This window comes from Bubalus kerabau, chromosome 8 (assembly GCF_029407905.1).
Source record: "Bubalus kerabau isolate K-KA32 ecotype Philippines breed swamp buffalo chromosome 8, PCC_UOA_SB_1v2, whole genome shotgun sequence".
Lineage (NCBI taxonomy): Eukaryota > Metazoa > Chordata > Mammalia > Artiodactyla > Bovidae > Bubalus > Bubalus kerabau.
The window spans coordinates 89745541-89771933 of record NC_073631.1 but is presented as its reverse complement, the minus strand read 5'-3'; the positions used below and the strand labels follow the sequence as shown (position 1 = coordinate 89771933).

The following is a 26393-nucleotide window of genomic DNA, read 5'->3' as shown; positions in this document are numbered from 1 at the left end:
TTGGTGCAAAGGAGAGCATGTGTCCTGCTCTGGTTTCAGAGACACAGAGAAGAATAAAGAGTTGCTCTCTTTCAGATGCCAACCTGGGGATGGTGAGGTGGGGGCAAGGCAGTTGCAAAGGCTGTGAGCTAATGGCTGGCACCACAGTAGGAAACCATTAGGACCACATGTCTTAGTAAATGCATTTGTGAAACTTGGGTGTAGTTTAGTCTCCAGAAAGCAATTTCAAATGACAAGCTTGGCACATACAACTCACCTTGCCTGAATGAGACTTTTAACAAGGGCTCCTCTGAAGTGTGTGTGCACAAGGCTTTCCCTGCTCTCTGACCAGCTGGTGTGGGCTGGAGCTTTGAAGATGGACCCTTTATAAGGCCCTTCCATATACAGACCAGAAAGTTAGAAGGGAGCCTATGATTTCTGCATTCACCTAAGCTTCTCCCACTAGGGCATGCACAAAGTTCCCTATTGTCTTTCTAGCCCTTTTTTCTAGTATAAAAGCTTCCAAATTATTCTCAGAGTTGAGACTTATCTTTCCAGATGTGTTATGCTCTTTCTTGATTGTATGAGTGTCTTTCTCTTTTTTAAAGAGTACTCTCAGAATTAGCTACTTCTTAAGTTTAGAAAATGAATTTGGCTTGATAAAAAAGCGAACAATTGAATTCTATCTTCTGACTGCTCTTTGAGGCTATGCAGAACTTGAACGCTGGAATAAACTGTTTATTTTGTTAGATAAATCAGATTAGTTGGTGCTTCTACTAAAGATATTTTTTCAGAATTATACTAAGTCTCACAAAAAAGCACACAATGAAATTGAAAATTTTTGATCCATCAATTTTCTGGAAGATAAACTTTAAATGTTTATTGTTTATAGTTCCAGTTCTATGGATTGCAAATGGAATATAATTCAGCTTGAAAACTTAATGTTATCAATGTGTTCTTTTAGGTACACAACAAAATGATTTTGGTAGCCCCTAGAAAGTAACAGGTGCTCTAACAGGAAAAGCTTGAGTCGCTGTCTTGTTACTTACAATGTCGGCAAAGACTCCTGGCCTCATCAAATTGATCATCTTGGCTACCTGGTACACATCCATGGAATTTTCTTTTTCAAGTTGGTGCATAAGGGTCGTCAGAGCACAGAAAGTTCCAGCTGTCACTCCTCCATGCCTGGAAGCAAATGGAAGGGACAAAGACTCCATTCAGATGCATCAAACATTCACATTTGGAACTCACAGAGCATGTGGCCTTGACAACTTGGCAGTAAGGACACTGAAATTTTTAACATATTGTCTCCTCACTTTATTGTCCATGGAACTATGGTTTAATTTGAAACATTGTGGAGTGTTCACAATATTAGTAATGAGGCACTTTATAGAAATTAAGTATTTGGTTATACATTTCGTTTTGTTATACTATGGAATGGGTTGGCCATAAATCAAAATAATCTGACTGAGGTTAAATAATAATATATATTATAAAATAAGTATCTAAGTATCATATGTAATATGCACATGCATTTTGGTTTACAACAGAAACCTGGAAAGATCAATTGGATACAGATTTCTATTTCTGGTAAATAAAAATGATATCATGATATCAATTTTACTCCAGTCCCATGAAGTCAGTGGCTGAGGAATGTCTCCGTGGTTAGAATCTGTAAAAATCCAGGTTCTAAAACACTGACTCATCACAGAAAGTTGTCTTAGCATAGGATGCGAGAGCAAATGCCTATGACCCTGCACCCATCTTCTGCCTTCAGCAGGAGCTCTAAGTGGAAAAAACCCCCAAACTATTCTGTGTTAATCATGTCCATGAGAAGCAATAATCTACCCTGGCTGAATAATTCACCATGGGTCCAAAATATTAGGTTAGTACAAAGATAACAGAAATATACACACACCCAGAGCATGTCAGGTGTGAAGAGGTTTAAGGTGTGGCACTTACTCATCATGAACAATCATGGGCCCATCCCTGGTGGCAGCTTCTTCTTTGATAATACTTATAAGTTCAAAAGTTTTACTAATGGGGCTGTCTGGATTTGGCCATTTGGGACACTGAAAGTGCCGCACTTCAAGTACATAATCATCCTACAAGAAGAGGTAAAATCAGTGTTTTAAAAAGTGTCATATTGGGTGGTGAGTAGATGAATTGAGGAAAATCAGTAACTACAGGAATGCAATAAAACCAAATCATATGCTGAGTGCAGGAGTCCATTCATTGAATCATAGTGCAACAAACCAGGGTTGTTTTTTTTTCTTTAAACTAAACTCCTGACTATCTACAAGACACCAATTTGAATTCTTTGTCAATAATTATTTCTGTGAAAATCAGGAATTGCAGGAAGGTGATGAAACCAAGTCACACACGGAGTGTAGCAGTCGTTGTAGCCCGTCCGTCATCATGGAAGGGAGAAATCACCATGACACCACATTTGCCGTGTACAGATGTGGCCTTTTTTTTATTCTAAAATAATCCTTGTTGGTGGACTTTATATTGCCAATCAAATCATGAACAGAGATGTGGTTGTGTCCATAAAATTAAACTTACAAAAACTTACAAAGAGAAATCTTCTGTTTTAAAATTTGCTTTAAAAATTGCACAGACATTCCTTTAAAAATTATGAATCATTATATTGTGTACCTGTAACATATAATATTGTAAATCATCTGTATTTGAAGTAAAAAAGAAAAAGATAGCATAGACTTCTTCAAATAGCAGCATTACTCAGGTTCAACTAAGGCAAGAATATGATTGCATGACACAGTGTGGGAAGTACTGGCAAGGAGGATGGAGACATGGGTCCCACTCTAGCCCCAGTTCAAACCCTTGCTTAAGTGACCAAACCAGGTTGAATGACTTTAACGCTCTTAAACTTCTGATCCTCAGTTTCCTAAAGTGGATTATACATATACAGGAATCTGATTAATGACTGAACTGGTATTGTTGATCTATAAATGATGCTGGAACAATGGCTATTCACATGAAACAATAAAACTGGACTCGACTCACAAAATATAATATGAAACATCAATTTCAAGCAGAACTATAAAACATTTAGAAAACAATGTATTTGCATCATCAATTTTATAAGTGTTGGTCAACCAAATATTCTAGCAAATACTGAATCTTCTTATATATCCTATATGTTTTTTACCAGTTTCAGAATTAAAGTGAAACATTTAAACCATCTAAAATATGATTTAATTTTTTTCTGATTGAGCAAGTCCTCCAAATTTCACATACCTTACTGATCATTATTAGCATCTTTTAGTCTTTTACAGGAGCCATACAATAATTTATGAACTATGCTGTAATTACAGAAATAATTATTGACAAAGAATTCAAACTGTAGACAATCAAGAGTTTAGTAAAACCCTAATTCATTGCACTGCATGTTTTCAAAGCAGTTCTTCACTGAACAACCCCCTGTACATCAGTAGAGGACAGTAAACTTGTTTTTACTGGTAGGTAATATTTTTCCCATTTTACTTAGGAGAAGACAAGGTAAACACTGGCCTTAAAACATGAGAATTAGGATTAATAAAATTATTTGTTTTTATTCTGTTTAGTTTCAACTTAACTTCTATCAGCAACTGCTTTGGAGTAAAGAAGAAATTTTTGACTTCCTGTGTGTGTAGAAATCAAGGATGGTGGAGTTTAGTGATGGCTAATTGTTTAATGATTCTATAAGATTTAAAAAAATGAAAATAACATGTAAGGTAAAATTTATTATTTGGGTAATTTGCCTCAATTTATAAGAAATCAGATTCCTTCTTTTAATTTCTAGGAGAGATCTTTAAACTGGCATATATTTAAAAAGATGAAAAGTTTATCATTTAAACTATGTCCATACCTGTGTAGCTTCTAGGATAAAATCTTGCATTATAAGTTTTTCCTCGTTAGACAGACATTTGTGTTCTTCAGCCATAAGAGTGACCTTAAAACTCTCACAATTTATAGGCTCATCTTTATTTGGCCAGTAAACAAATTCATCTTCTGCCTGGAGGATTAAAAGACAAAGATGATTCTAGATTTAATAAAATGTCTAAGTCAGACTGTGAAACAAAGTTAACAGGTTGCGTAGAAAATTCAACTCAAATTTTTCTTTGAATCTCAAAATTTACTCTTAAAATATCCTAACAAGTTTTATTTAAAAAACGCAAGTAGAAGTATATGGACTGACTTCATTCATGATTGCAATTCTAATTCCCTAAGCAGCATAATAAATACTTAAGTTAATTTCAACCTACTTTTATTTAAAACTGTCATTCAACAATTTCAGACCTGAGATATTGCATTCAAACCAGATCCAATAAAAGACAAGGTACAACTTCAATATTAGTTTATTAGTTGAAAAAAATACTTTGTGTACTGGACTTTTGAGTAGTTGTGCCTTGATACCTACTCTAAAAAGAAAGTGCCAAAAGTGACCTGAAGGGCTTACCATATTCTGACCATCTGGAAGCATAACAACCAGCTGGGCATTATGGTCCCATATCATCCTCCAGAAATCCTTGATGGTGTGGAGAAGGGGATGCTGGGTGATGATGAATTCATTGCTCTGATAATAGCCCTACATAATCAAAGAGAGGATAGAAAGAGCCTTGGCATATGACTGTAAATATTTAAGAAACAGTTATAGGTTAATGGTCATGTTAGTCTTTTTATTTTTAGATTGTGTCTGTAAATAATAATGTGATTATTATAGCCAATGTTATGGACCCATCCTATATGCCAGGTACAGTGCTAAGCATTTTCCTTCTTTATTCCTCACAGCAGTACTATGAGAAAGGGAATGTGAGCTTCACTTCATACATAATTAAACTGAAGCTGAAGAAGTTATCATCTTATGTTATCACACAGTTATCTCTTCTAGGAAGAGACTTAACGAAATGGCTTGTGGACTATGTCTCCCACACTAGATAGAACAGAAATCTAGAAACTCTGCATTTCTTAAACTTCATAAGTCCCAATGGCAATGCCAAATTTCACACCCACTGGCAATAGGATACTTTACATCTTGACTGCCTCTACAAGAGAGGAACTAGGGGTGTGAGTGAGTGAGTGAAGTTGCTCAGTCGTGTCTGACTCTTTGCGACCCCATGGACTGTAGCATACAAGGCTCCTCCGTCCATGGGATTTTCCAGAAAAGGGTACTGGAGTGGGTTGCCATTTCATTCTCCAGGAACTAGCGGTGCCACCTTGCAAATGTTGCTGCAGAAACCTAAAAGCTGGTGCCATTGAATTAATCATGATTTCCATGCTGCTGCTTACCAAAACCATGGCTCCTTCTGCAATGGAATCTCTTAGATCCCATTTCTAGCTCCCATAGACTCATTTGAAGTATGGAATGTTTTTTACTTTTTTTAAGCTTTATCTTCATTTATTCATCAAGTAGAATTCTACTCAACTTACTTTCTTTTGGTTACAATCTTATTTGATAAGCAGAAAACTTTTAAGTTCATATATTCAGATTTGAATGAGTAGGTTGTACATAATTAAATGTTTTTCTTGTTAATTGTAGATGCTTTGGGTACGAAAAGATCTTTAAAACAATAATTTTATTTGTTTCTGGTCCTGCTGGGTCTTTGCTGTTTTGAGGGCTTCTGTCTACCTGCAGTGAGCGGGGGGGTGGGGGGGGGTGGGGGGCTCCTCTCTAATTATGGTGCACGGGCTTCTCATTTCAGTGGCCGCTCTTGTGGAACACGAGCTCTAGGGCTTGCGGGCTTCAGTAGCTGTGCCACGTAGGCTCAGTTGTTTGGGGCTCCCAGGCTCTATAGCTTACGCTCAATAGCTGTGGCACATGGGCTTAGCTGCCCCTCAGCACATGGAATCTTCCCAGATCAGGGATTGAGCCTGTGTCTCCTGCATTGGCAGGTGGATTCTTTACCACTGAGCACCAGGGAAGCCCAGGAAAAGACCTTGAAAGGACTTCCAGTCTATCCTGCAACTTCAGTCCATATCCCATATCATTCCAAGTAGATAAAAATTCATCCTATTTTGCAAATCTTCAGACGTACTGTGGCAAGCTTTGTAGGTAGCCAACATTTAATTATTTTCTTGAAAAGAACAGCCTTTTATCTAACTAACACACAAAGCAATATTTACATTTGTTCTCAATCCATTCTCGATTTTTGAGGAAAAACATCTGCTTCCTGTAGTATTAAGAAGCCCCTGTTTAAGTATGGCATGCTTTTAGATAACTCCTGCACCTCTTGCATTGGCAGTCAGATTCTCTACCACTGTGCCACCTGGGAAGCCCTAAAAATGAAAGTGTTAGTCACTCCGTCATGTCCGACTCTTTGTGACCCCAGGGACTGTAGCCCTCCAGACTCCTCTGTCCATGGAATTTTTTTTTTTTAATTTTATTTTATTTTTAAACTTTACATAACTGTATTAGTTTTGCCAAATATCAAAATGAATCCGCCACAGGTATACATGTGTTCCCCATCCTGAACCCTCCTCCCTCCTCCCTCCCCATTCCATCCCTCTGGGTCGTCCCAGTGCATCAGCCCCAAGCATCCAGTATCGTCCTTCGAACCTGGACTGGCAACTCGTTTCATACATGATATTTTACATGTTTCAATGCCATTCTCCCAAATCTTCCCACCCTCTCCCTCTCTCACAGCGTCCATAAGACTGTTCTATACATCAGTGTCTCTTTTGCTGTCTCGTACACAGGGTTATTGTTACCATCTTTCTAAATTCCATATATATGCGTTAGTATACTGTATTGGTGTTTTTCTTTCTGGCTTACTTCACTCTGTATAATAGGCTCCAGTTTCATCCATCTCATTAGAACTGATTCAAATGTATTCTTTTTAATGGCTGAATAATACTCCATTGTGTATATGTACCATAGCTTTCTTATCCATTCATCTGCTGATGGACATCTAGGTTGCTTCCATGTCCTGGCTATTATAAACAGTGCTGCGATGAACATTGGGGTACACGTGTCTCTTTCCCTTCTGGTTTCCTCAGTGTGTATGCCCAGCAGTGGGATTGCTGGATCATAAGGCAGGTCTATTTCCAGTTTTTTAAGGAATCTCCACACTGTTCTCCATAGTGGCTGTACTAGTTTGCATTCCCACCAACAGTGGAAGAGGGTTCCCTTTTCTCCACACCCTCTCCAGCATTTATTACTTGTAGACTTTTGGATCGCAGCCATTCTGACTGGTGTGAAATGGTACCTCATAGTGGTTTTGATTTGCATTTCTCTGATAATGAGTGATGTTGAGCATCTTTTCATGTGTTTGTTAGCCATCTGGATGTCTTCTTTGGAGAAATGTCTATTTAGTTCTTTGGCCCATGTTTTGATTGGGTCATTTATTTTTCTGGAGTTGAGCTGTAGGAGTTGCTTGTATATTCTCGAGATTAGTTGTTTGTCAGTTGCTTCATTTGCTATTATCTTCTCCCATTCTGAAGGCTGTCTTTTCACCTTGCTAATAGTTTCCTTTGATGTGCAGAAGCTTTTAAGGTTAATTAGGTCCCATTTGTTTATTTTTGCTTTTATTTCCAATATTCTGGGAGGTGGGTCATAGAGGATCCTGCTGTGATGTATGTCAGAGAGTGTTTTGCCTTTGTTCTCCTCTAGGAGTTTTATAGTTTCTGGTCTTACATTGAGATCTTTAATCCATTAGTAAATCAGAAGATAGAATGGTAGAAATAAATGAATCAGAGAGGACAAAAGAAAAACGAATTAAAAGAAATGAGGACAATCTCAGAGACCTCCAGGACAATATTAAACGCTACAACATTCGAATCATAGGGGTCCCAGAAGAAGAAGACAAAAAGAAAGACCATGAGAAAATACTTGAGGAGATAATAGTTGAAAACTTCCCTAAAATGGGGAAGGAAATAATCACCCAAGTCCAAGAAACCCAGAGAGTCCCAAACAGGATAAACCCAAGGCGAAACACCCCAAGACACATATTAATCAAATTAACAAAGATCAAACACAAAGAACAAATATTAAAAGCAGCAAGGGAAAAACAACAAATAACACACAAGGGAATACCCATAAGGATAACAGCTGATCTTTCAATAGAAACTCTTCAAGCCAGGAGGGAATGGCAAGACATACTTAAAGTGATGAAAGAAAATAACCTACAGCCCAGATTATTGTACCCAGCAAGGATCTCATTCAAGTATGAAGGAGAAATCAAAAGCTTTTCAGACAAGCAAAAGCTGAGAGAATTCTGCACCACCAAACCAGCTCTCCAACAGATACTAAAGGATATTCTCTAGACAGGAAACACAAAAATGGTGTATAAATTCGAACCCAAAACAATAAAGTAAATGGCAACGGGGTCATACTTATCAGTAATTACCTTAAACGTAAATGGGTTGAATGCCCCAACCAAAAGACAAAGACTGGCTGAATGGATACAAAAACAAGACCCCTACATATGTTGTCTACAAGAGACCCACCTCAAAACAGGGGACACATACAGACTGAAAGTGAAGGGCTGGAAAAAGATTTTCCATGCAAATAGGGACCAAAAGAAAGCAGGAGTAGCAATACTCATATCAGATAAAATAGACTTTAAAACAAAGACTGTGAAAAGAGACAAAGATGGTCACTACATAATGATCAAAGGATCAATCCAAGAAGAAGATATAACAATTATAAATATATATGCACCCAACATGGGAGCACCGCAGTATGTAAGACAAATGCTAACAAGTATGAAAGAAGAAATTAACAATAACACAATAATAGTGGGAGACTTTAATACCCCACTCACACCTATGGATAGATCAACTAAACAGAAAATTAACAAGGAAACACAAACTTTAAACGATACAATAGACCAGTTAGACCTAATTGATATCTATAGGACATTTCATCCCAAAACAATGAATTTCACCTTCTTCTCAAGCGCACATGGAACCTTCTCCAGGATAGATCACATCCTGGGCCATAAAGCTAGCCTTGGTAAATTCAAAAAAATTGAAATCATTCCAAGCATCTTTTCTGACCACAATGCAGTAAGATTAGATCTCAATTACAGGAGAAAAACTATTAAAAAATCCAACATATGGAGGCTGAACAACACGCTGCTGAATAACCAACAAATCACAGAAGAAATCAAAAAAGAAATCAAAATTTGCATAGAAACGAATGAAAATGAAAACACAACAACCCAAAACCTGTGCGACACGGTAAAAGCAGTCCTAAGGGGAAAGTTCATAGCAATACAGGCACACCTCAAGAAACAAGAAAAAAGTCAAATAAATAACCTAACTCTACATCTAAAGCAATTAGAAAAGGAAGAAATGAAGAACCCCAGGGTTAGTAGAAGGAAAGAAATCTTAAAAATTAGAGCAGAAATAAATGCAAAAGAAACAAAAGAGACCATAGCAAAAATCAACAAAACCAAAATCTGGTTCTTTGAAAGGATAAATAAAATTGACAAACCATTAGCCAGACTCATCAAGAAACAAAGGGAGAAAAATCAAATCAATAAAATTAGAAATGAAAATGGAGAGATCACAACAGACAACACAGAAATACAAAGGATCATAAGAGAGTACTATCAACAATTATATGCCAATAAAATTGACAACGTGGAAGAAATGGACAAATTCTTAGAAAAGTACAACTTTCCAAAACTTAACCAGGAAGAAATAGAAAATCTTAACAGACCCATCACAAGCACGGAAATTGAAACTGTAATCAAAAATCTTCCAGCAAACAAAAGCCCAGGTCCAGACGGCTTCACAGCTGAATTCTACCAAAAATTAAGAGAAGAGCTAACACCTATCCTGCTCAAACTCTTCCAGAAAATTGCAGAGGATGGTAAACTTCCAAACTCATTCTATGAGGCCACCATCACCCTAATACCAAAACCTGACAAAGATCCCACAAAAAAAGAAAACTACAGGCCAATATCACTGATGAACATAGATGCAAAAATCCTTAACAAAATTCTAGCAATCAGAATTCAACAACACATTAAAAAGATCATACACCATGACCAAGTGGGCTTTATCCCAGGGATGCAAGGATTCTTCAATATCCGCAAATCAATCAATGTAATACACCACATTAACAAATTGAAAAATAAAAACCATATGATTATCTCAATAGATGCAGAGAAAGCCTTTGACAAAATTCAACATCCATTTATGATCAAAACTCTCCAGAAAGCAGGAATAGAAGGAACATACCTCAACATAATAAAAGCTATATATGACAAACCCACAGCAAACATTATCCTCAATGGTGAAAAATTGAAAGCATTTCCTCTAAAGTCAGGAACAAGACAAGGGTGCCCACTTTCACCATTACTATTCAACATAGTTTTGGAAGTTTTGGCCACAGCAATCAGAGCAGAAAAAGAAATAAAAGGAATCCAAATTGGAAAAGAAGAAGTAAAGCTCTCACTGTTTGCAGATGACATGATCCTCTACATAGAAAACCCTAAAGACTCCACCAGAAAATTACTAGAGCTAATCAATGACTATAGTAAAGTTGCAGGATATAAAATCAACACACAGAAATCCCTTGCATTCCTATACACTAATAATGAGAAAACAGAAAGAGAAATTAAGGAAACAATTCCATTCACCATTGCAACGGAAAGAATAAAATACTTAGGAATATATCTACCTAAAGAAACTAAAGACCTATATATAGAAAACTATAAAACACTGGTGAAAGAAATCAAAGAGGACACTAACAGATGGAGAAATATACCATGTTCATGGATTGGAAGAATCAATATAGTGAAAATGAGTATACTACCCAAAGCAATTTATAGATTCAATGCAATCCCTATCAAGCTACCAACAGCATTCTTCACAGAGCTAGAACAAATAATTTCACAATTTGTATGGAAATACAAAAAACCTCGAATAGCCAAAGCGATCTTGAGAAAGAAGAATGGAACTGGAGGAATCAACCTACCTGACTTCAGGCTCTACTACAAAGCCACAGTTATCAAGACAGTATGGTACTGGCACAAAGACAGAAATACAGATCAATGGAACAAAACAGAAAGCCCAGAGATAAATCCACGCACATATGGACACCTTATCTTTGACAAAGGAGGCAAGAATATACAATGGATTAAAGACAATCTCTTTAACAAGTGGTGCTGGGAAATCTGGTCAACCACTTGTAAAAGAATGAAACTAGAACACTTTCTAACACCATACACAAAAATCCATGGAATTTTTTAGGCAAGAATACTGGAGTGGGTAGCCATTCCATTCTCCAAGGGATCTTCCTGCTCCAGGGATTGAACCCATGTCTCCTGCATTGCAAGCAGACTCTTTACCATCTGAGCCACCAGGGAAACCCTTTTAGATGCCACCGACATATATCTCCTTGTTTCCTGTATAGATATGCCTTAGTATTTTCTTTTCTAGTTAAATAGAATAGTGATTTGGGCATGGGAGTTAGGACCCTCTCATCTGAAGGCAAGCTCTGTGATGGACTGGCCTGAAATGGAAATGAAGGTCAAAAAACAGCTACTAAAGCACTCACTCCTCTCATAGTAGAGCTAAATGCAGACAGAAAGTGTTGAATCTTTAGAAATCTAAGTCGCCAAATGAGCCCAGTTTGCAGGGTGAGAACTGTGCTGCAGACCTGGAGTGATGTCAGTGAGACTGGACTTGCTAATGCTGGTGTATCCTGGTTCTGCAGGAAATTTGCTTTGGTGAATGAAATGGAGCCACTCAGATGGGTAAGTGGATGTTTTGTGTCTATTCATCACGTTGAAGCTGAAACTCCAATCCTTTGGCCACTGATGCGAAGAACTGACTCATCTGAAAAGACCCTGATGCTGGGAAAGACTGAAGGCAGGCGGGGAAGGGGACAACAGGGGATGAGATGGTTGGATGGCATCACCGACTCGATGGACATGAGTTTGAGTGGACTCTGGGAGTTGGTGATGGACAGGGAGGCCTGGCATGCTGCAGTTCATGGGGTTGCAAAGAGTCGGACACGACTGAGCAACTGAACTGAACTGAACATCAGTTCTGAATGGTGAGTTTGGTTCCTGCATCTACTCAGTTGCATTGACTGAGGGTTCTCCAGTCCCAGCACACATGAAAACACCAAGGAATGCTGTGATTCCATTGCTGCTGTGGGCTGCGAACCTGCAGTCATCAGATTTGACTCGTGTCCACCTGTGGTATTTGCCAGTCACTGATTCAGGCAGACCACCCTGTTTTGGTTCTGGCAACATAAGCTTGCACTCAGTCTTCCCAGTAGCTCTCTGACTTACCATGATGTAGGAGGCATTGATGTAGTCTGCGCCTTCACCACTCAGGGATGAAATGCCAACCCTGGATCTTTCCACTGGGAACACAGAACATTCATCATAAACAAGTAAGCTCTAGTTCTATACCTCCTTCCCACCTCCTCAAATGGAAAAATATAGCTGCATTTTGCAAGTTCAGTGTCTTTGACTTTTTAGCTAATTTTTCTATGTATTTTGCCCTCAAAGTTTGAGTCCTTGTTAAGTTATATTATCTGACATAATTAAATGAGTATATTGCTTTTGTTCCAAGATGGAAAAATATTGTTAAATTACCTACAAGGCTTCTATTAATATTATTTTAAAAGTTGGTTTTCCTTTTTCTTCCAAAGTTCAACATAGCTTACCAGGGATGATGGAAGACGTTCTGTTCTTTTCTCTGTTGCATTGCTTTAGGGCTGTAGAATAGTCACTCTGCTGTATATTTGATTGACTCAAGAGCTGAGAAAGAATGTCAAGGGAAAATATAAATCATTTCGTTTAAGCCACTCAAATATTAAACCACACACACACACTCACACACTCATACTCATATTTACACATGTGACTCAACAAAGATAGTTAGTTTAGTTGTGTCCGACTCTTTGCAACCCCATGGACTGCAGCCCATCAGGCTCCTCTGTCCATGAGATTTTCCAGGCAAGGATACTGGAGTGGGTTGACATTTCCTTCTCCAGGGGATCTTCCCAACCCAGGGATCGAACCCGGGTCTCCTGCACTGCAGGCAGATTCTTTACCGACTGAGCTACAAGATATTTGACTTATTTTCCAAGAATTCCTTGAATTAAAGTTGTTTAGGGGACTCCCTGATACATTTATGTTTTATATTCTATTCCAGGAGGGATGGAAGAAGCAGGGAAAGCTTGATACCTAGTTTGACTTTGAGCATTGGGACCCTTCCTCTATGGTTTGTGCTCTCCATGTTCTCTATTTGAATCTCACACTGCAGCTGGAGATAAACTGCATCGTGTGTGTGTGTGTGTGTGTGTGTGTGTGTGTGTGTATATATATATATATATATACACATACATACATGTTGTTGTTTAGTTGCTAAGTCGTGTCCAGCTCTTTGCGACCCCATGGACTGTAGCCTGCCAGGCTCCCTCTGTCCATTGGATTTTCCAGGTAAGAATACTAGAGTGGTTGCCATTTCCTTCTCCAAGGGATCTTCCGAACCCAGGGATAAAAACCACATCTCCTGCATTGGCAGACAGATTCTTTACCACTGAGTCACCAGGGAAGCCCTTATATATGCATATCGTTTTTTATTCATTATTTTGGGCTTCCCTAGTGTATTCGACTAAAGAGTCCACCTGCAATGTGAGAGAGAATGACAACCCACTCCAGGATTCTCACCTGGAGAATCCCCATGGACAGAGGAGCCTGGTGGGCTACAGTCCATGGGGTCGCAGCGTCGGACATGACTGAGCAACTAAGCACAGCACATTCATTATTTTAATACTTCATCACATAAATAATCTACTTGCTATTTATCTATTCTGCAATTAGTGAATGTTTGCATTACTTTCAACGTTGCTATTTCAAACTTTGTAGCAATGAACAGCACTTGTATATTTCTTAATATGCAGATACGTGAGGGTTTCTATAAAGAATTTGCAGTCATTGGTGTTAAATTTTTGACAGGCTAACAGATGAAAAGTAGTATAGTGTGGTTTTGATTAGCATTTTCTTAATTATAGTGCAATTGTGAATTTTAGTTATTTCTTCTTTGATGATTGCCTTTTCATATTTATATTTCATTTTCATTAATTTGCCGGGGGTTTGATGCCTTAAATGTAAATCTACAGTCTACTAAGAAAGTTGCAAATGTCCTTGTTCTCTTTATCAAATAGACATTTATAACTGAATTACTGTTTTTCCTTAAGATCTTTGTAAATTACATTTTTATTTAAGAAGTTCTTCTCTACCTTCATGTCCTCAAAATACATTTTCCAATATTTTCTTACAGTAGTTATAAAACTATTTCCATTTTAAGAATTTAATCCTTCTTGAATAATTTCAGTGTTTGAGGTACGGTAGATACGTAATTGTACTTGTTTCCACGTGGAAACTGTCCCAGTATCATTTACTGATACTTACAGTCCCTCTTTCTTCACCAATGTTTAATGTCATATCTATCACATAACAATTTCCACATGCACATGGTTCCTCTGGCTGATTTGTCTGTTTTTCAACATTGTCATTCCATAAAAGGTCTTTCACATATAGTTCAAGAAATTTCTATTCCTTATTGTTCAGTATTGCTTTGAATATTTTTGGTTCTTTACTTTTCAATGTAGATTTCAAAATCAGAATCAAACACAAAAGCCTGGCATGAGGTACATTTGTGATAGATATTTGTTGGATACATAGACACGCAATTTCACTTTAAGAATATTTTTCATTGGATAAACCTGAATAAATACCTGTTGTTTATAGGACAGTGTACACACACACACACACACACACAAGCACACACCCCTAAATTTCCCTAGGTAGGATGCTAACAGGAAACAGTCAAATGTCTATCTTTTTAAAATGGATTCTGTTTCATAATTGATATTTTCATTCTGATCCTGAATTACCCAGTATAAGTGATATAAATTCTTTTAGGTAATTGTGTAAGGGGTAAATCATATTTAAGTGAAAATTATGTTGGAAATGGCTAATACATATGTATTTTTTAACTTAGAGAAAAGCCATCTTAGCAACATCCTGTTAATGCTTTATATTTCTTTCTTATCTGTTTCTGGAAGCTGGACTGAGCACTTTTGTTCCTTGAATTGTTTATTAACTACTCAGATAAGTTTAGCTGAATAAACATGTATGTCTCCCTCTCTTCAGATTTTAAGTTCAGGTTCTAAACCTAACCTGTCCCTTACTCCTCCCAGAGCCCAAAAGATGCTGAATGAGAAGGCAGAAAGTCAGGGAATTCATAATGACTACATCTTCTATGTTGTAAGCTGGAGAAAAGAAAGATAAAGAACTTCAATCTCAAGGTTTGTTAACTCTCCTGGGTTTTTCCAGGGCTTCCTGAATTCTTCCGAGATACTCCTTCAGAAGAAACTGGCCCTGCTTCTCTAGCAACCCAGGGAAGTAAGAGGTTGGTATAGGAATAAAAACTAAGATCATGGCGCTGGTCCCATCACTTCATGGAAAATAGATGGGGAAACAATGGAAACAGTAACAGACTTTATTTTATTGGGCTCCAATATCACTGCAGGTATGAAATTAAAAGATGCTTACTCCTTGGAAGAAAAGCTATGATAAATCTAGACAGTATATTAAAAGGCAGAGGCACCACTTTGGAGACAATGATTTGATTAGTCAAAGCTATGGTTTTTCCAGAAGTCATGTATGAATGTGAGAGTTGGACCATAAAGAAGACTGAGCGCCAAAGAAGTGATGCTTTTGAACTGTGGTGGTAGAGGAGACTTTTGAGAGTCCCTTAGGCAGCAAGGAGATCAAAACAGTCAACCCTAAAGGAAATCAACCCTGAATATTCATTGGAAGGACTGATGCTGAAGCTGAAACTCCAATCCTTTGGCCACCTGATGTGAAGAGCTGACTCATTTGAAAAGACCCTGATGCTGGGAAAGATTGAAGGCAAGAGGAGAAGGGGACGACAGAGAATGAGATAGTTGATGGCATCACCGACTCAATGGACATGAGTTTGAGCAAACTTTGGGAGACAGTAAAGGACAGGGAAGCCTGGCATGCTGCAGTCCATGGGGTCGCAAAGAGTCGGACATGACTGAGTGACTGAACAACAGGAATAATAGACAATAAAACAACATAGCCTTCGTTCCTCTGGAAAGCCACAACTCTTTTAATCTCCCTATCTCCACCAGCAGGTCTGATAACAACTGCTTTCTGAATTCTTTGCTCACTGGTTTCTGGAAGTCAGACAGCTAAGTTAAGTTGTGGGAGGTAGGATGTTGAACAAAGCATGCTCCCCTTGTGTAGCTGACTGCCTTGTGACAGGGTGGGAGGCAGAAACTGGGGTTGAAGAAGCTATTCTTACGGGGTGGCCTATTCTAGTCCAAGGCTTCAAGTGAGACAGATTCTTCCAGGGAGCAGCACAGACAGCCGGAGTCGCAGCACTCGTGGTTAAGTGGTCTGGTTTTCTTAAAGTGAGAAGAGCACTTAGACTGTCTGTGTTAGAAGTTCTGCCTGTTCATCCTGCTCTACTCTGTGCCCTCTGTTTCCTGGACAATGCCTGCATTTCTAGGGTTTCTGGGAACTTTCCCTCTTGCGACTCTAAGGTTCTCATTGAAATTTACTAAGTGGCTTTGTGGCCGGTTGTAAAGAACACAGTATAGCCACTGGACCAACAGAATACCGAGCCTGTCCACATGGCCTTGTCCACTCAAATGAGGAGATGCGGGAACATGCCAACCCATGGTGACACCCGAGAGAGGGACTCTGAAGAGAACTCACCTTGAATTGTTTCTCTAGCTTTGTTTTGCCAGTTGGTCCAGGAATGAGGAGCCCATTAACATAGGCATGGATGTGGCTGTCTGGGACCTCAGTTTCTTTACTGAGTATGGCCTCTACCAGCGCATCATGAATGAAGACATACTGTTCCTGGCAAAACAATGACAAACAGGAACATCACTATAGGCTCTCCCTATACATGAAAAGTTCTTGCAAGCGTTAGTCGTTCAGTTGTGTTTGACTTTTCGCAACCCCATGGACTGTAGACCACCAGCCTTTGCTGTCCATGGGATTCTCCAAGCAAGAATGCTGGAGTGGGTAGCCATTTCCTTCTCCAGGAGATCTTCCTGACCCAGGGATTGAGCCCAATCTCCTGTACTGCAGGCAGATTCTTTATCATCTGAGCCACCAAGTGTCTCGGCACAAAACTAGTATTTTCCTGGAACTTCCCTGGTATTCCAGACCCATGGGGGTCTGCACGCCCAATGCAGAGGGCCTGGGTTCAATCCTTGATCAGGGAACTAGATCCCACGTGTGGCAACTAAGAGTTTGAGGGCCGTAACTGAGATCCCCCATGCCACAATTAAAACCCAGTGCACACAAAACAAATTAAATTTTTTTTTTTTGAAAGTAGTATCTTTCATTGACAGACAAAGAGTTTTACAAAGTGGGAGGGAGAACTCACAGAGGTTGCTTACCAGTCCTGGCAGGAAGTCAGATGGAGGAAAAGGAGTAATACAGAAAGAACACAACTGTTTCCACTCTCATCTCTTTATTTCATGTGCATTGACATTTAGAGAAGGAGACCACTGGAAGATTTTGGGAGGCAAAGCAATGTCTTACCTGAGACCCTCTTCCATATTTTGCACTAACTTCCCTACTTCTGATGGGTCTTTCCCTTCTGTCCATTCCAGTTTTCCTTTTAGCCAGTTAAATGTAATTCAGCAGAATTATCTATACGTTTTTAATAGTTATCTTCTATTTCATGGATGGGACTCTTCCCTGGTCTTATCTAACTAGAATGTCATCTCCTTGATGGATTGAAGTTTGATTGGTTTCAAAGCCATTCAGTCATAGGTTTCTTATTGTTTTCAAGCTGCCATCCATAGTTTTCAATTTAAATCCATTTTTATTTAGAAATAGTGAAAATAAAACACAGGTATGGAGACTTTGTCCTGTGTCACATATGGGCAAATGAAATGGGCTTAAAATAGAATTTAATTTGAGCATGCATGTGCGCTAAATTGCTTCAGTTGTATCCAACTCTTTGCGACCCTACAGACTATACCCCACCTGGCTCCTCCGTCCATGGGATTCTCCAGGCAAGAATACCAGAGTGAGTTGCTATTTCCTCCTCCAGGGGATCTTCCCGACCCAGGGATCAAACCCGACTCTCTTATGTCTCCTGCATTAAAGCCCTAATTTGAGCATAATTCATATTATTTAAATAGGAGAATGAATCTATTTGCTCACTACACACAGGAAATAGATATGCTGAAACCCTAACCTCCTAGTACCTCAGAATGTGACCTTATTTGTAAACAGAGATGATGCAGATGTCGTTAGTTAAATGAGGTAGGCTGACATCCTTATAAGAAAGGGGAAATTTGGACACAGACACAGGGGGAAGACAGCCGTGTGAAGATACAGGCAGAGACTGGAGTTAGGCTGATAAATCCAGGGAAATATGAGACTATCAGAAACTTGAAGAGACATGGAAGGATCCTTCCTTAGAGGATGTGGAGGGAGCATGGCCCTGCTGCCCACACCTTGATTTTGGACTTCTATCCTCCAGAACTAGGAGATGATACATTTCTGTTGTTTTAAGCCACCCAGTTCATAGCACTTTATCAAGGGGTGCCCCATGGGACTAACGAATCTGGTAATACAGACTCTGGTCTATCCAGCATTTAGGGACATTTCCAATCCTTAGATAAATTAAATTATAAATTAAATTATCCTCCTTATCATACCTCAGTTTGCACCAAGTAATTTCTTTGTGAACGAATGTGTTTTAAAAAGCCAAATACATTGACGGTTCCTTCATGTTGAATCTGCTGCAGCATGCTGTCTAGCACAATGTATGTGCCCGTTCTTCCAACTCCAGCACTGAGGAGCACACAAAGAAAGAGCTCGTTCAACGTCAAGTATCAAGTACATTTGACGATCGGTCACAACTGGCTGTCTTGTAAATTAATTTCCTTTTCCAAGCCACTTAGTAGGTAATTTAGCAGTCCCCAAAGTAAGCAGCTTAAGAGTTAAGCAGAATGCTTCAAATAACAAAGTTTTCTCTTTTCTTTTTTGCCAACAGGTCAAACTCCAAAGCAATCTGATCATTTCTGTTGGAGACTTTTTATGTTCAATCATTACAGTTATTATTCAGCTTATATGATACAATGAAAATATTATGTATCAGAGTCTAGCAAACAGACATTTAATTTGAGAAAAATGAAAACATCAGCTTCTCCAAACTCTGAAAAGACAAGGTCTCCAGGTCGGTACTGTCAGGTAAACAGGTTTGTAAAGGTTTCTGCATTAATGGGAAGAAAGCGTTTGTGAAGGCTTTCAGCTGAGAATATCATTTCCCTGAGATGGTGAGGAATAAAGCATAACTTCAGTCATTTCTAAAGGGCCATTATCTATCGACTTCTTCAAAGCCTCTAGCAGAGGGACAGTATTCAGAGACACGGATTCCTTTCAAACGCTCTGACGAGTAGGAAGTACTACAGTGAAGAATTAGCAGCTGCTCTCAAAATGCTCTGGGCCTCCTCCATTCACCAGGAAACAATCTCTGACCTTCAGAGCTATTTTTCTTGCATCTTCCTGTTTCCCTCAACTTCCAGGCTCAGATAAAAAACCTGAGGATAGATCTCTCAAACTTTGTCTGAGCCTAACTCCTGAAATAGGTAATTAGAATGTGTGAGATACACTGCATATCAAAGGAAAACACTTGTTTCTGTAAAAATACAGATGCTGCTTTGACAAAAGTGCTCCACGTAGAAGCGAATTAGATTTTTGTGGTTAGCACTCAGTAAATATTAACTGCTATTTTTGTTTTAATTGAAAGATATTAAATTAAATCCTCTAATCCATTTTTCTCTTTCTTTGAAATATCATTATTTCTATTAATCCATCCTGTCTTGGAAGTACCTGGGCTTTCAATAGGATGTATTAGAAAGAACTCAGGAATATGAGTTTTGACCCCAAACTGTTTAAAAACAAATTAAAAGTATTTTCCTGAATTCCTCACATTTTGTGGGCTTTGATTCTTCTAATATAAACCTGGCTTATGAAGTCTACAATAGACTATTAACTCCTAGGAACATGGGTTGCATCTCAAGGATTTTTATCTCACACTATATTGTAATAAATGTTTGTTTAATTACAAGACATTGTTCTGCCTGCTTCACACCTTTCATAAGTTGAAATCCAATTACACAATCACATAGAATAATATACATCATAGAAATAACTGGTGCTTTGAAACATTCAGGAATCCAATTCTGAGTCTGGCATACTCACTTCCTAGGGACCAATATTTCACGCCCCTCCCTTCGTGAAATCATTTCCATTTTGGCAAAACCTTTGTTGCACTGATTCCCTTTTTATTAGCATAAGCAATTCTATGGGTTTACAACCCGGCGCTGAAACTCACCTGCAGTGGACAACAACAGGCCCTACTGCGTGGCGCTTGGCACGCGAGGCCTTTCTCACGAAGGTTAGCACGGGCAGCGAGTACTCAGGCACTCCCATGTCAGGCCACTGAGTGTAGTGGTACTGGGTAACCACGCGCCCACTGGGTCTTCCTTTCTGGGAACCCTAAGAGAGACCAGACAGCTATCAGCTAATTACAGGAACACACACAAATGGGGTCCTTAAACATCAACTTAGGATTCAGAGCTTGATGCTGGTGGTTCATGCTGCTGCTGCTGCTGCTAAGTTGAGTCAGTCGTGTCGGACTCTGTGTGACCCCATAGACGGCAGCCCAACAGGCTCCTCTGTCCCTGGGATTCTCCAGGCAAGAAAACTGGAGTGGGTTGCCATTTCCTTCTCCAATGCATGAAAGTGAAAAGTGAAAGTGAAGTTGCTCAGTCGTGTCTGACTCTTAGCGACCCCATGGACTGTAGCCTACCAGGCTCCTCCGTCCATGGGATTCTCCAGGCAAGAGTACTGGAGTGGATTGCCATTGCCTTCTCCGGCTGGTGGTTCATAACAAAGCTCAAAAAAGTACATCGTCATTTGTGATGGTTAATTTCACATATCAACTTGGTTAGGCAATGGTGGTCACTAGCTTGGTCAAACCAGTCACAACAAATGTTACCATCAAGGTATTTTTTAAGATATGATTGACATCTAAACCAGTAAGACTTCCAGTAAAGTGGGTGAGGCTCGGAAATATCAGTTAAAGAACTCGAGAGCAAAGACTGAGGTTTCCTGAAAAAGAAGGTATTCTCAAGACTGCAATGTAGAAATCTTGCCTGAATTTCTAGCTTGGAATAAATTCTTAAAGAAAAAAAAAAAAAAAAACCTCTCTCTCTAAATACATATATATTTATATAAACATACATATGTTTTTCTAAGGAACTCTGACTTATAACTTGCTCTTTTTCTTTTCCTCCTCCTTCTCAGTTTCCACTATTTTAGTTGGATGTGCAGTCATCATATGGCACAAGAACTGTTGTTCGTGTTTCACTGAAACTATTGGCACTACAGGGAATGTGGTGCCAAAGCCACATCTGGGATTAAGAGGTTTGGAAGACACCTTTGGGATGGAGCTGTAGCTGTGATAAGAAGTTTTCTTTTCTTTTTTGACTGTGCTGGGTCTTCTTGGTGGTGCATGGGCTTCTCATTGCGGTGGCTTCTCTTGTGGAGCAGGCACCCCAGGCTCATGGGCTCAGTAGCTGCAGTGCGGGAGCTTAGTTGCCCCACGACATGTAGGATCTCAGTTCCCTGGCCAGGGTTCCCACCCACATCTGTTGTATTAGAAGATGGATTCTTAACCACTGGACCACCAGGGAAGTCCCAATTAAGAACTCTCAGTGCTTTTACTTACATGTATTTTTACTCTGTTTTGGTTATATCACTTGTTCCCTTTAAACAAGATGGTATGATGGACCGAGATGTAGAATTCAATTGATGGTATCCATCATGTGTGGACTCACCTTTTTGATCTTTGTGTTTCTTAGAGTAAAATTCCTCACAGTATAATAAGCAAGCACTTGAATACTCTTTTGAGTGACCAGAAAGTTCCCATACTCTTCACTGCCATCCACAGGCCAGTACTGGTCACACTTTCTCTGTGAAAGAGAAAGGAAAAATGCTATTTTCATATTTCAAATGCTTAGTCTAAGTCACCCCTGAAATCAGTAAAGATCTGATACCATGACACCCTTATTCTTCTAAACAATTTCTTTCCTTTCTCAGTGACTGTGAGTTAGTTGTAGAGAAGAGAAAAGAGAGAGCTATGGGGCTGAAAGACCTGAGATGATGGATCCAAACTCCTCCCTCTTTAGGATGAGAAAAGTGAGGCCAGATGTCCTGAGTCACTGTGAAGCCAGGACTAGAATCCAGCTCCTGTGAATTAAAATCTACTTCACTCTGCATAGCTTTTCAATGAACCTCATTTGCTTTTTCTCATGGAATGAAGAATGCATTTAAATAACCCATAGCTTAATATATAGTGAAGATTTGACCTCTGTTTCCCTTTATTTTTATTTATTTATTTATTTATTTTAAATGTATTTATTCATCATTGGAGGGTAACTTTTAAAATATTTTTGTTGGTTTCTTCCATGCATCAATGTGAATTAGCCATAGGCATACACATGTCCCTTCCCTTTTGAACCTCCCTCCCACCTCCCACCCCATCCCACCCTCCTGGGTAATCACAGAGCACCCAGTTGAGCTCCCTGCATCATACAGCAAATTCCCACTGGCTGTCAATTTTACATATGGTAATGTATATGTTTCAATGCTACCATTTCTCTTTAGCTGTTTTATCTACTAGAAAGAAATCCTGATGAGCTTTCCTAACTTTTGCTGCTTCCTAACGCTGACTCAATCACAAATAACTTAAAGCACTTCCAATCGCTATCTTGGGGAGGGCATAAAAGATAACCTACATACCCTTCCTTTCTCCACAAGGTTCGTTATCATGACAATAACTTCCACATTATGCTCCCATATCATTCTCCAGAAATCTTCGGCTGTGGATTTCAGTGGGCCTTGGGCAGCAATGTAAGCTTTTGGTCTGTTGTAGCCCTGAAGAGACAAATGACAAATGTTTCTCATTAACACATTTGTATGCCATTTTTACCTGTTCAGTTTCTAAGATCAGCACAGTTTTGCTATCAAAGAAAACCATTAAAAAAATACTTCAAAGCCAGAAAAATGTACTAGCACAGCAAAGACAACAATTCTTCTTTAACTATGGTATATATATATATATTCTTTGCATTGACACAACCATTGTTCTTTGCACCTCCAGTCTTAGTGCATTTAATCCAAGTCTGTTTACTGTGCTTAATATCTGGTCCTTAATTGTGCAGCTTTGAAATGTGTTTGAGGCATTAGGGCGCAGTTGTCTGTAATCAGGAAACCTTTGGTGTTTTCTCCTTATGGTAGACCTGAGCAATGCTAATCATTCACAGCTATCTTCACTTATTACCTGCTGTTGGCCAAGTGTACAAACATTAACCCTAATCCATAATTTACATGCAAAATGGAAGAATCATTCTTAATTTGGGGATAAGCAAGCTGAAGCTCAGAAGAGTTAAGTGGCTTTCCAAGCTTTCAGTTAGCCAATGGCAGAGTTGCAATTCAGAGCCAGTTCCAAGTCCAAAGCCCATATTCAGTCTGACGCACACACTCACAGACATGGAAGCCTGAAGTGACTGCCTAAAACAAACCCACTGGATACTTATATTTGGTGCTCACTTCTTTGAATTAGGGAGCTTCCCTGGGGGGTCAGATGGTAAAAGGATCTGCTTGCAACTCGGAAGACCCAGGTTTGATCCCTGGGTAGGGAAGATTTCCTCGAAAAGGAAACGGCAACCCACTCCAGTACTCTTGCCTGGAAAATTCCATGGATGGAGGAGCCTCAAAGGCCATAGCTCATGGGGTCACAAAAAGTCAGAACGGACTGAGCAACTTCACTTTCACTTTCTTTCTTTGAATTAACTATTTTTTTCTTTGAATTAACCTGAAGGCAACTAGACTGTAAGGTCAGTGTCAGGAAAATAACCGAGTTCCACTGGCATTCAGCTGACCACCGGGAAACAGCAGGAAGTGACTCAGTGGTCTACAGCCCCTGGAGATCGCCAGTAAGTTTCACAAAGCTGGGTATCCCGATACATGCCCAAGGTTATAAAGGCTGGTTACTGGTATAGTAATCACATGTTTGCCTTTTAGCCAGTTCTTCTGTGGGAACTTTGCAATCAAAATTTATTGATTATCTGCTATCTACATAATTTTGCAGTAGGGACTATGGGATGGAAATGCCAAACAAACACTGATCCTACACCTTTTAATTTAAGGAGTTACAAACTTATCAGAATACATACATCCTACCTTGCATGTACATTCTCAGCCCAAATTCCCTCTCTCACCTAGGAAATAAACCAGAGCTTGAGTGCCATTCAATCTGAAAACCTTTAGCCATGGGATCTCTTACTGCTGATTTGTATTTTTTATCTTTCACATAATATATGTTAAGCACTATTATGTGTACAATACTCTGGTATAATATATTCACAATCTAATATAATTTTCATAAATTTTATTTTAAATATGCTTACATCAACATAATTGGCATTGATGTAATCAGTCAGTTTGCCATCCTTTTCAGCAAGTTGTGCGAGTTTAACCCTACTATGATCATCTGTAATAGAAAAAGAAAGTATTTCACTACATCATGAACTGCTTTTCAGCATAAAGGTCATTTACATTTACATGATCATTTATCAAATACAATTGAAACCAGAGCAAACATCATTTACTTTAGTTGGCTTCTGGAAGATACAAAGATGACAAAAACATAGATAAATATAGATGACAACAAAAACCATTTCTTTCAGGAAGGTTTCCAATATAGAAGGTGGGAATGGACATATACACAAAAAAGAATGTTTGGGTGTCAAGAGAGAAGTGCAGAGTCCTAAGGGAACACTGGTTTGGGATGAAAATAAACCTTTTCATAGAGGTTGACTCCTAAACTTGGCATTTTAGATGGGCTTCTAAAGGTAGATACTGGGGCTATGAACACTGTAGAGCCAGTGAAGGGGAGAGAACAAGCTAAGGAAGGATGGTAGCATGGATGCTTTGAAAAGGAGGCTGACAGAGTAAAAGAAAGTAGAGAAGGAAGCAGGAGGGCTCCAGGGAGTTTCTGTGATTAGTTACAGCAGGCAGCTCTTTCAAGGGAAGACCTCAAAGAGGAACTACTGCAAAGGGAGGCAGGAGAACAACTGGCCAAGAATGAAGGGCATGGATCCTGCACTGTCAGTGAAGATGGCATGAAGACCATGGTAACTTGTACATAGTTCAGTCACTCAGTCGTGTCTGAGTCTTTGCAACCCCATGCACTGCACCACGCCAGGCCTCCCTGTCTACCACCAACTCCCGGAGATTACCCAAACTCATGTCCATTGAGTCGGTGATGCCCTCCAACCATCTCATCCTCTGTCGTCCCCTTCTCCTCCTGCCCTCAATCTTTCCCAGCATCAGGGTCTTTTCCAATGAGTCAGCTCTTTGCATCAGGTGACCAAAGTATTGGAGTTTCAGCTTCAACATCAGTCCTTCCAATGAACACTCAGGACTGATCTCCTTTAGGATGGACTGGTTGGATCTCCTTGCAGTCCAAGGGACTCTCAAGAGTCTTCTCCAACACCACAGTTCAAAAGCATCAATTCTTCAGCGCTCAGCTTTCTTTATAGTTCAACTCTCACATCCATACATGACCATTGGAAAAACCATAGCCTTGACTAGATGGACCTTTGTTGGCAAAGAAATGTCTCTGCTTTTGAATATGCTGTCTAGGTTGGTCATAACTTTCCTTCCAAGGAGTGTCTTTTAATTTCATGGCTACAATCACCATCTGCAGTGATTTTGGAGCCCCCTGCAAAATAAAGTCTGCCACTGTTTCCACTGTTTCCTCATCTATTTCCCATGAAGTGATGGGACCAGATGCCATGATCTTCATTTTCTGAATGTTGAGCTTTAAGCCAACTTTTTCACTCCCCTCTTTCACTTTCATCAAGAGGCTCTTAGTTCTTCACTTTCTGCCATAAGGGTGGTGTCATCTGCATATCTGAGGTTATTGATATTTCTCCTGGCAATCTTGATTTCAGCTTGTGCTTCCTCCAGCCCAGCATTTCTCATAGTTATACATAGTGCATGGTCATAATTAAATGTGTTGAAATGAGGAGTTTTGGAATAACTTCAGTTCTACAGAGAAACTATGTTTGGAGGAACTGCTTAATAAGAAAGCAAAGCATCACTAGAAGGACACTTGGTGGTTTCCCTGGGCAGACTAGTTTTTTCAAGGATGAAGAAATGAATACAGACCAAATGAGAGATTCTGGAATAGTAATACTTTGGTGATATTGCAGCTCACAAAGATGCAGGAAATGTACACAGAAACAGATGTGTGACCATGGAAAGATGGCTTCAATGCCACGCTGACCTATTTTTGTA

The 26393-nt window shown here is 39.3% G+C and overlaps 1 protein-coding gene across 1 annotated transcript in view; it reads right to left on the bottom strand.

Moving 5' to 3' along the window:
- Positions 1–26393, bottom strand: part of PTPRZ1 (protein tyrosine phosphatase receptor type Z1) — a 144669-nt gene that overhangs the window by 1431 nt on the left and 116845 nt on the right. Inside the window, exons 19-30 of the mRNA XM_055589381.1 lie at positions 24500–24582; positions 22830–22964; positions 21866–22000; positions 20359–20522; positions 18677–18812; positions 16707–16853; positions 12614–12707; positions 12234–12307; positions 4442–4570; positions 3851–3997; positions 1942–2084; positions 1029–1164 (exon numbers count right to left, since the gene is read on the bottom strand). Coding sequence (XP_055445356.1) covers positions 1029–1164; positions 1942–2084; positions 3851–3997; positions 4442–4570; positions 12234–12307; positions 12614–12707; positions 16707–16853; positions 18677–18812; positions 20359–20522; positions 21866–22000; positions 22830–22964; positions 24500–24582 — 1523 coding nt within the window. The remainder of the gene's footprint in view (positions 1–1028; positions 1165–1941; positions 2085–3850; positions 3998–4441; positions 4571–12233; positions 12308–12613; positions 12708–16706; positions 16854–18676; positions 18813–20358; positions 20523–21865; positions 22001–22829; positions 22965–24499; positions 24583–26393) is intronic.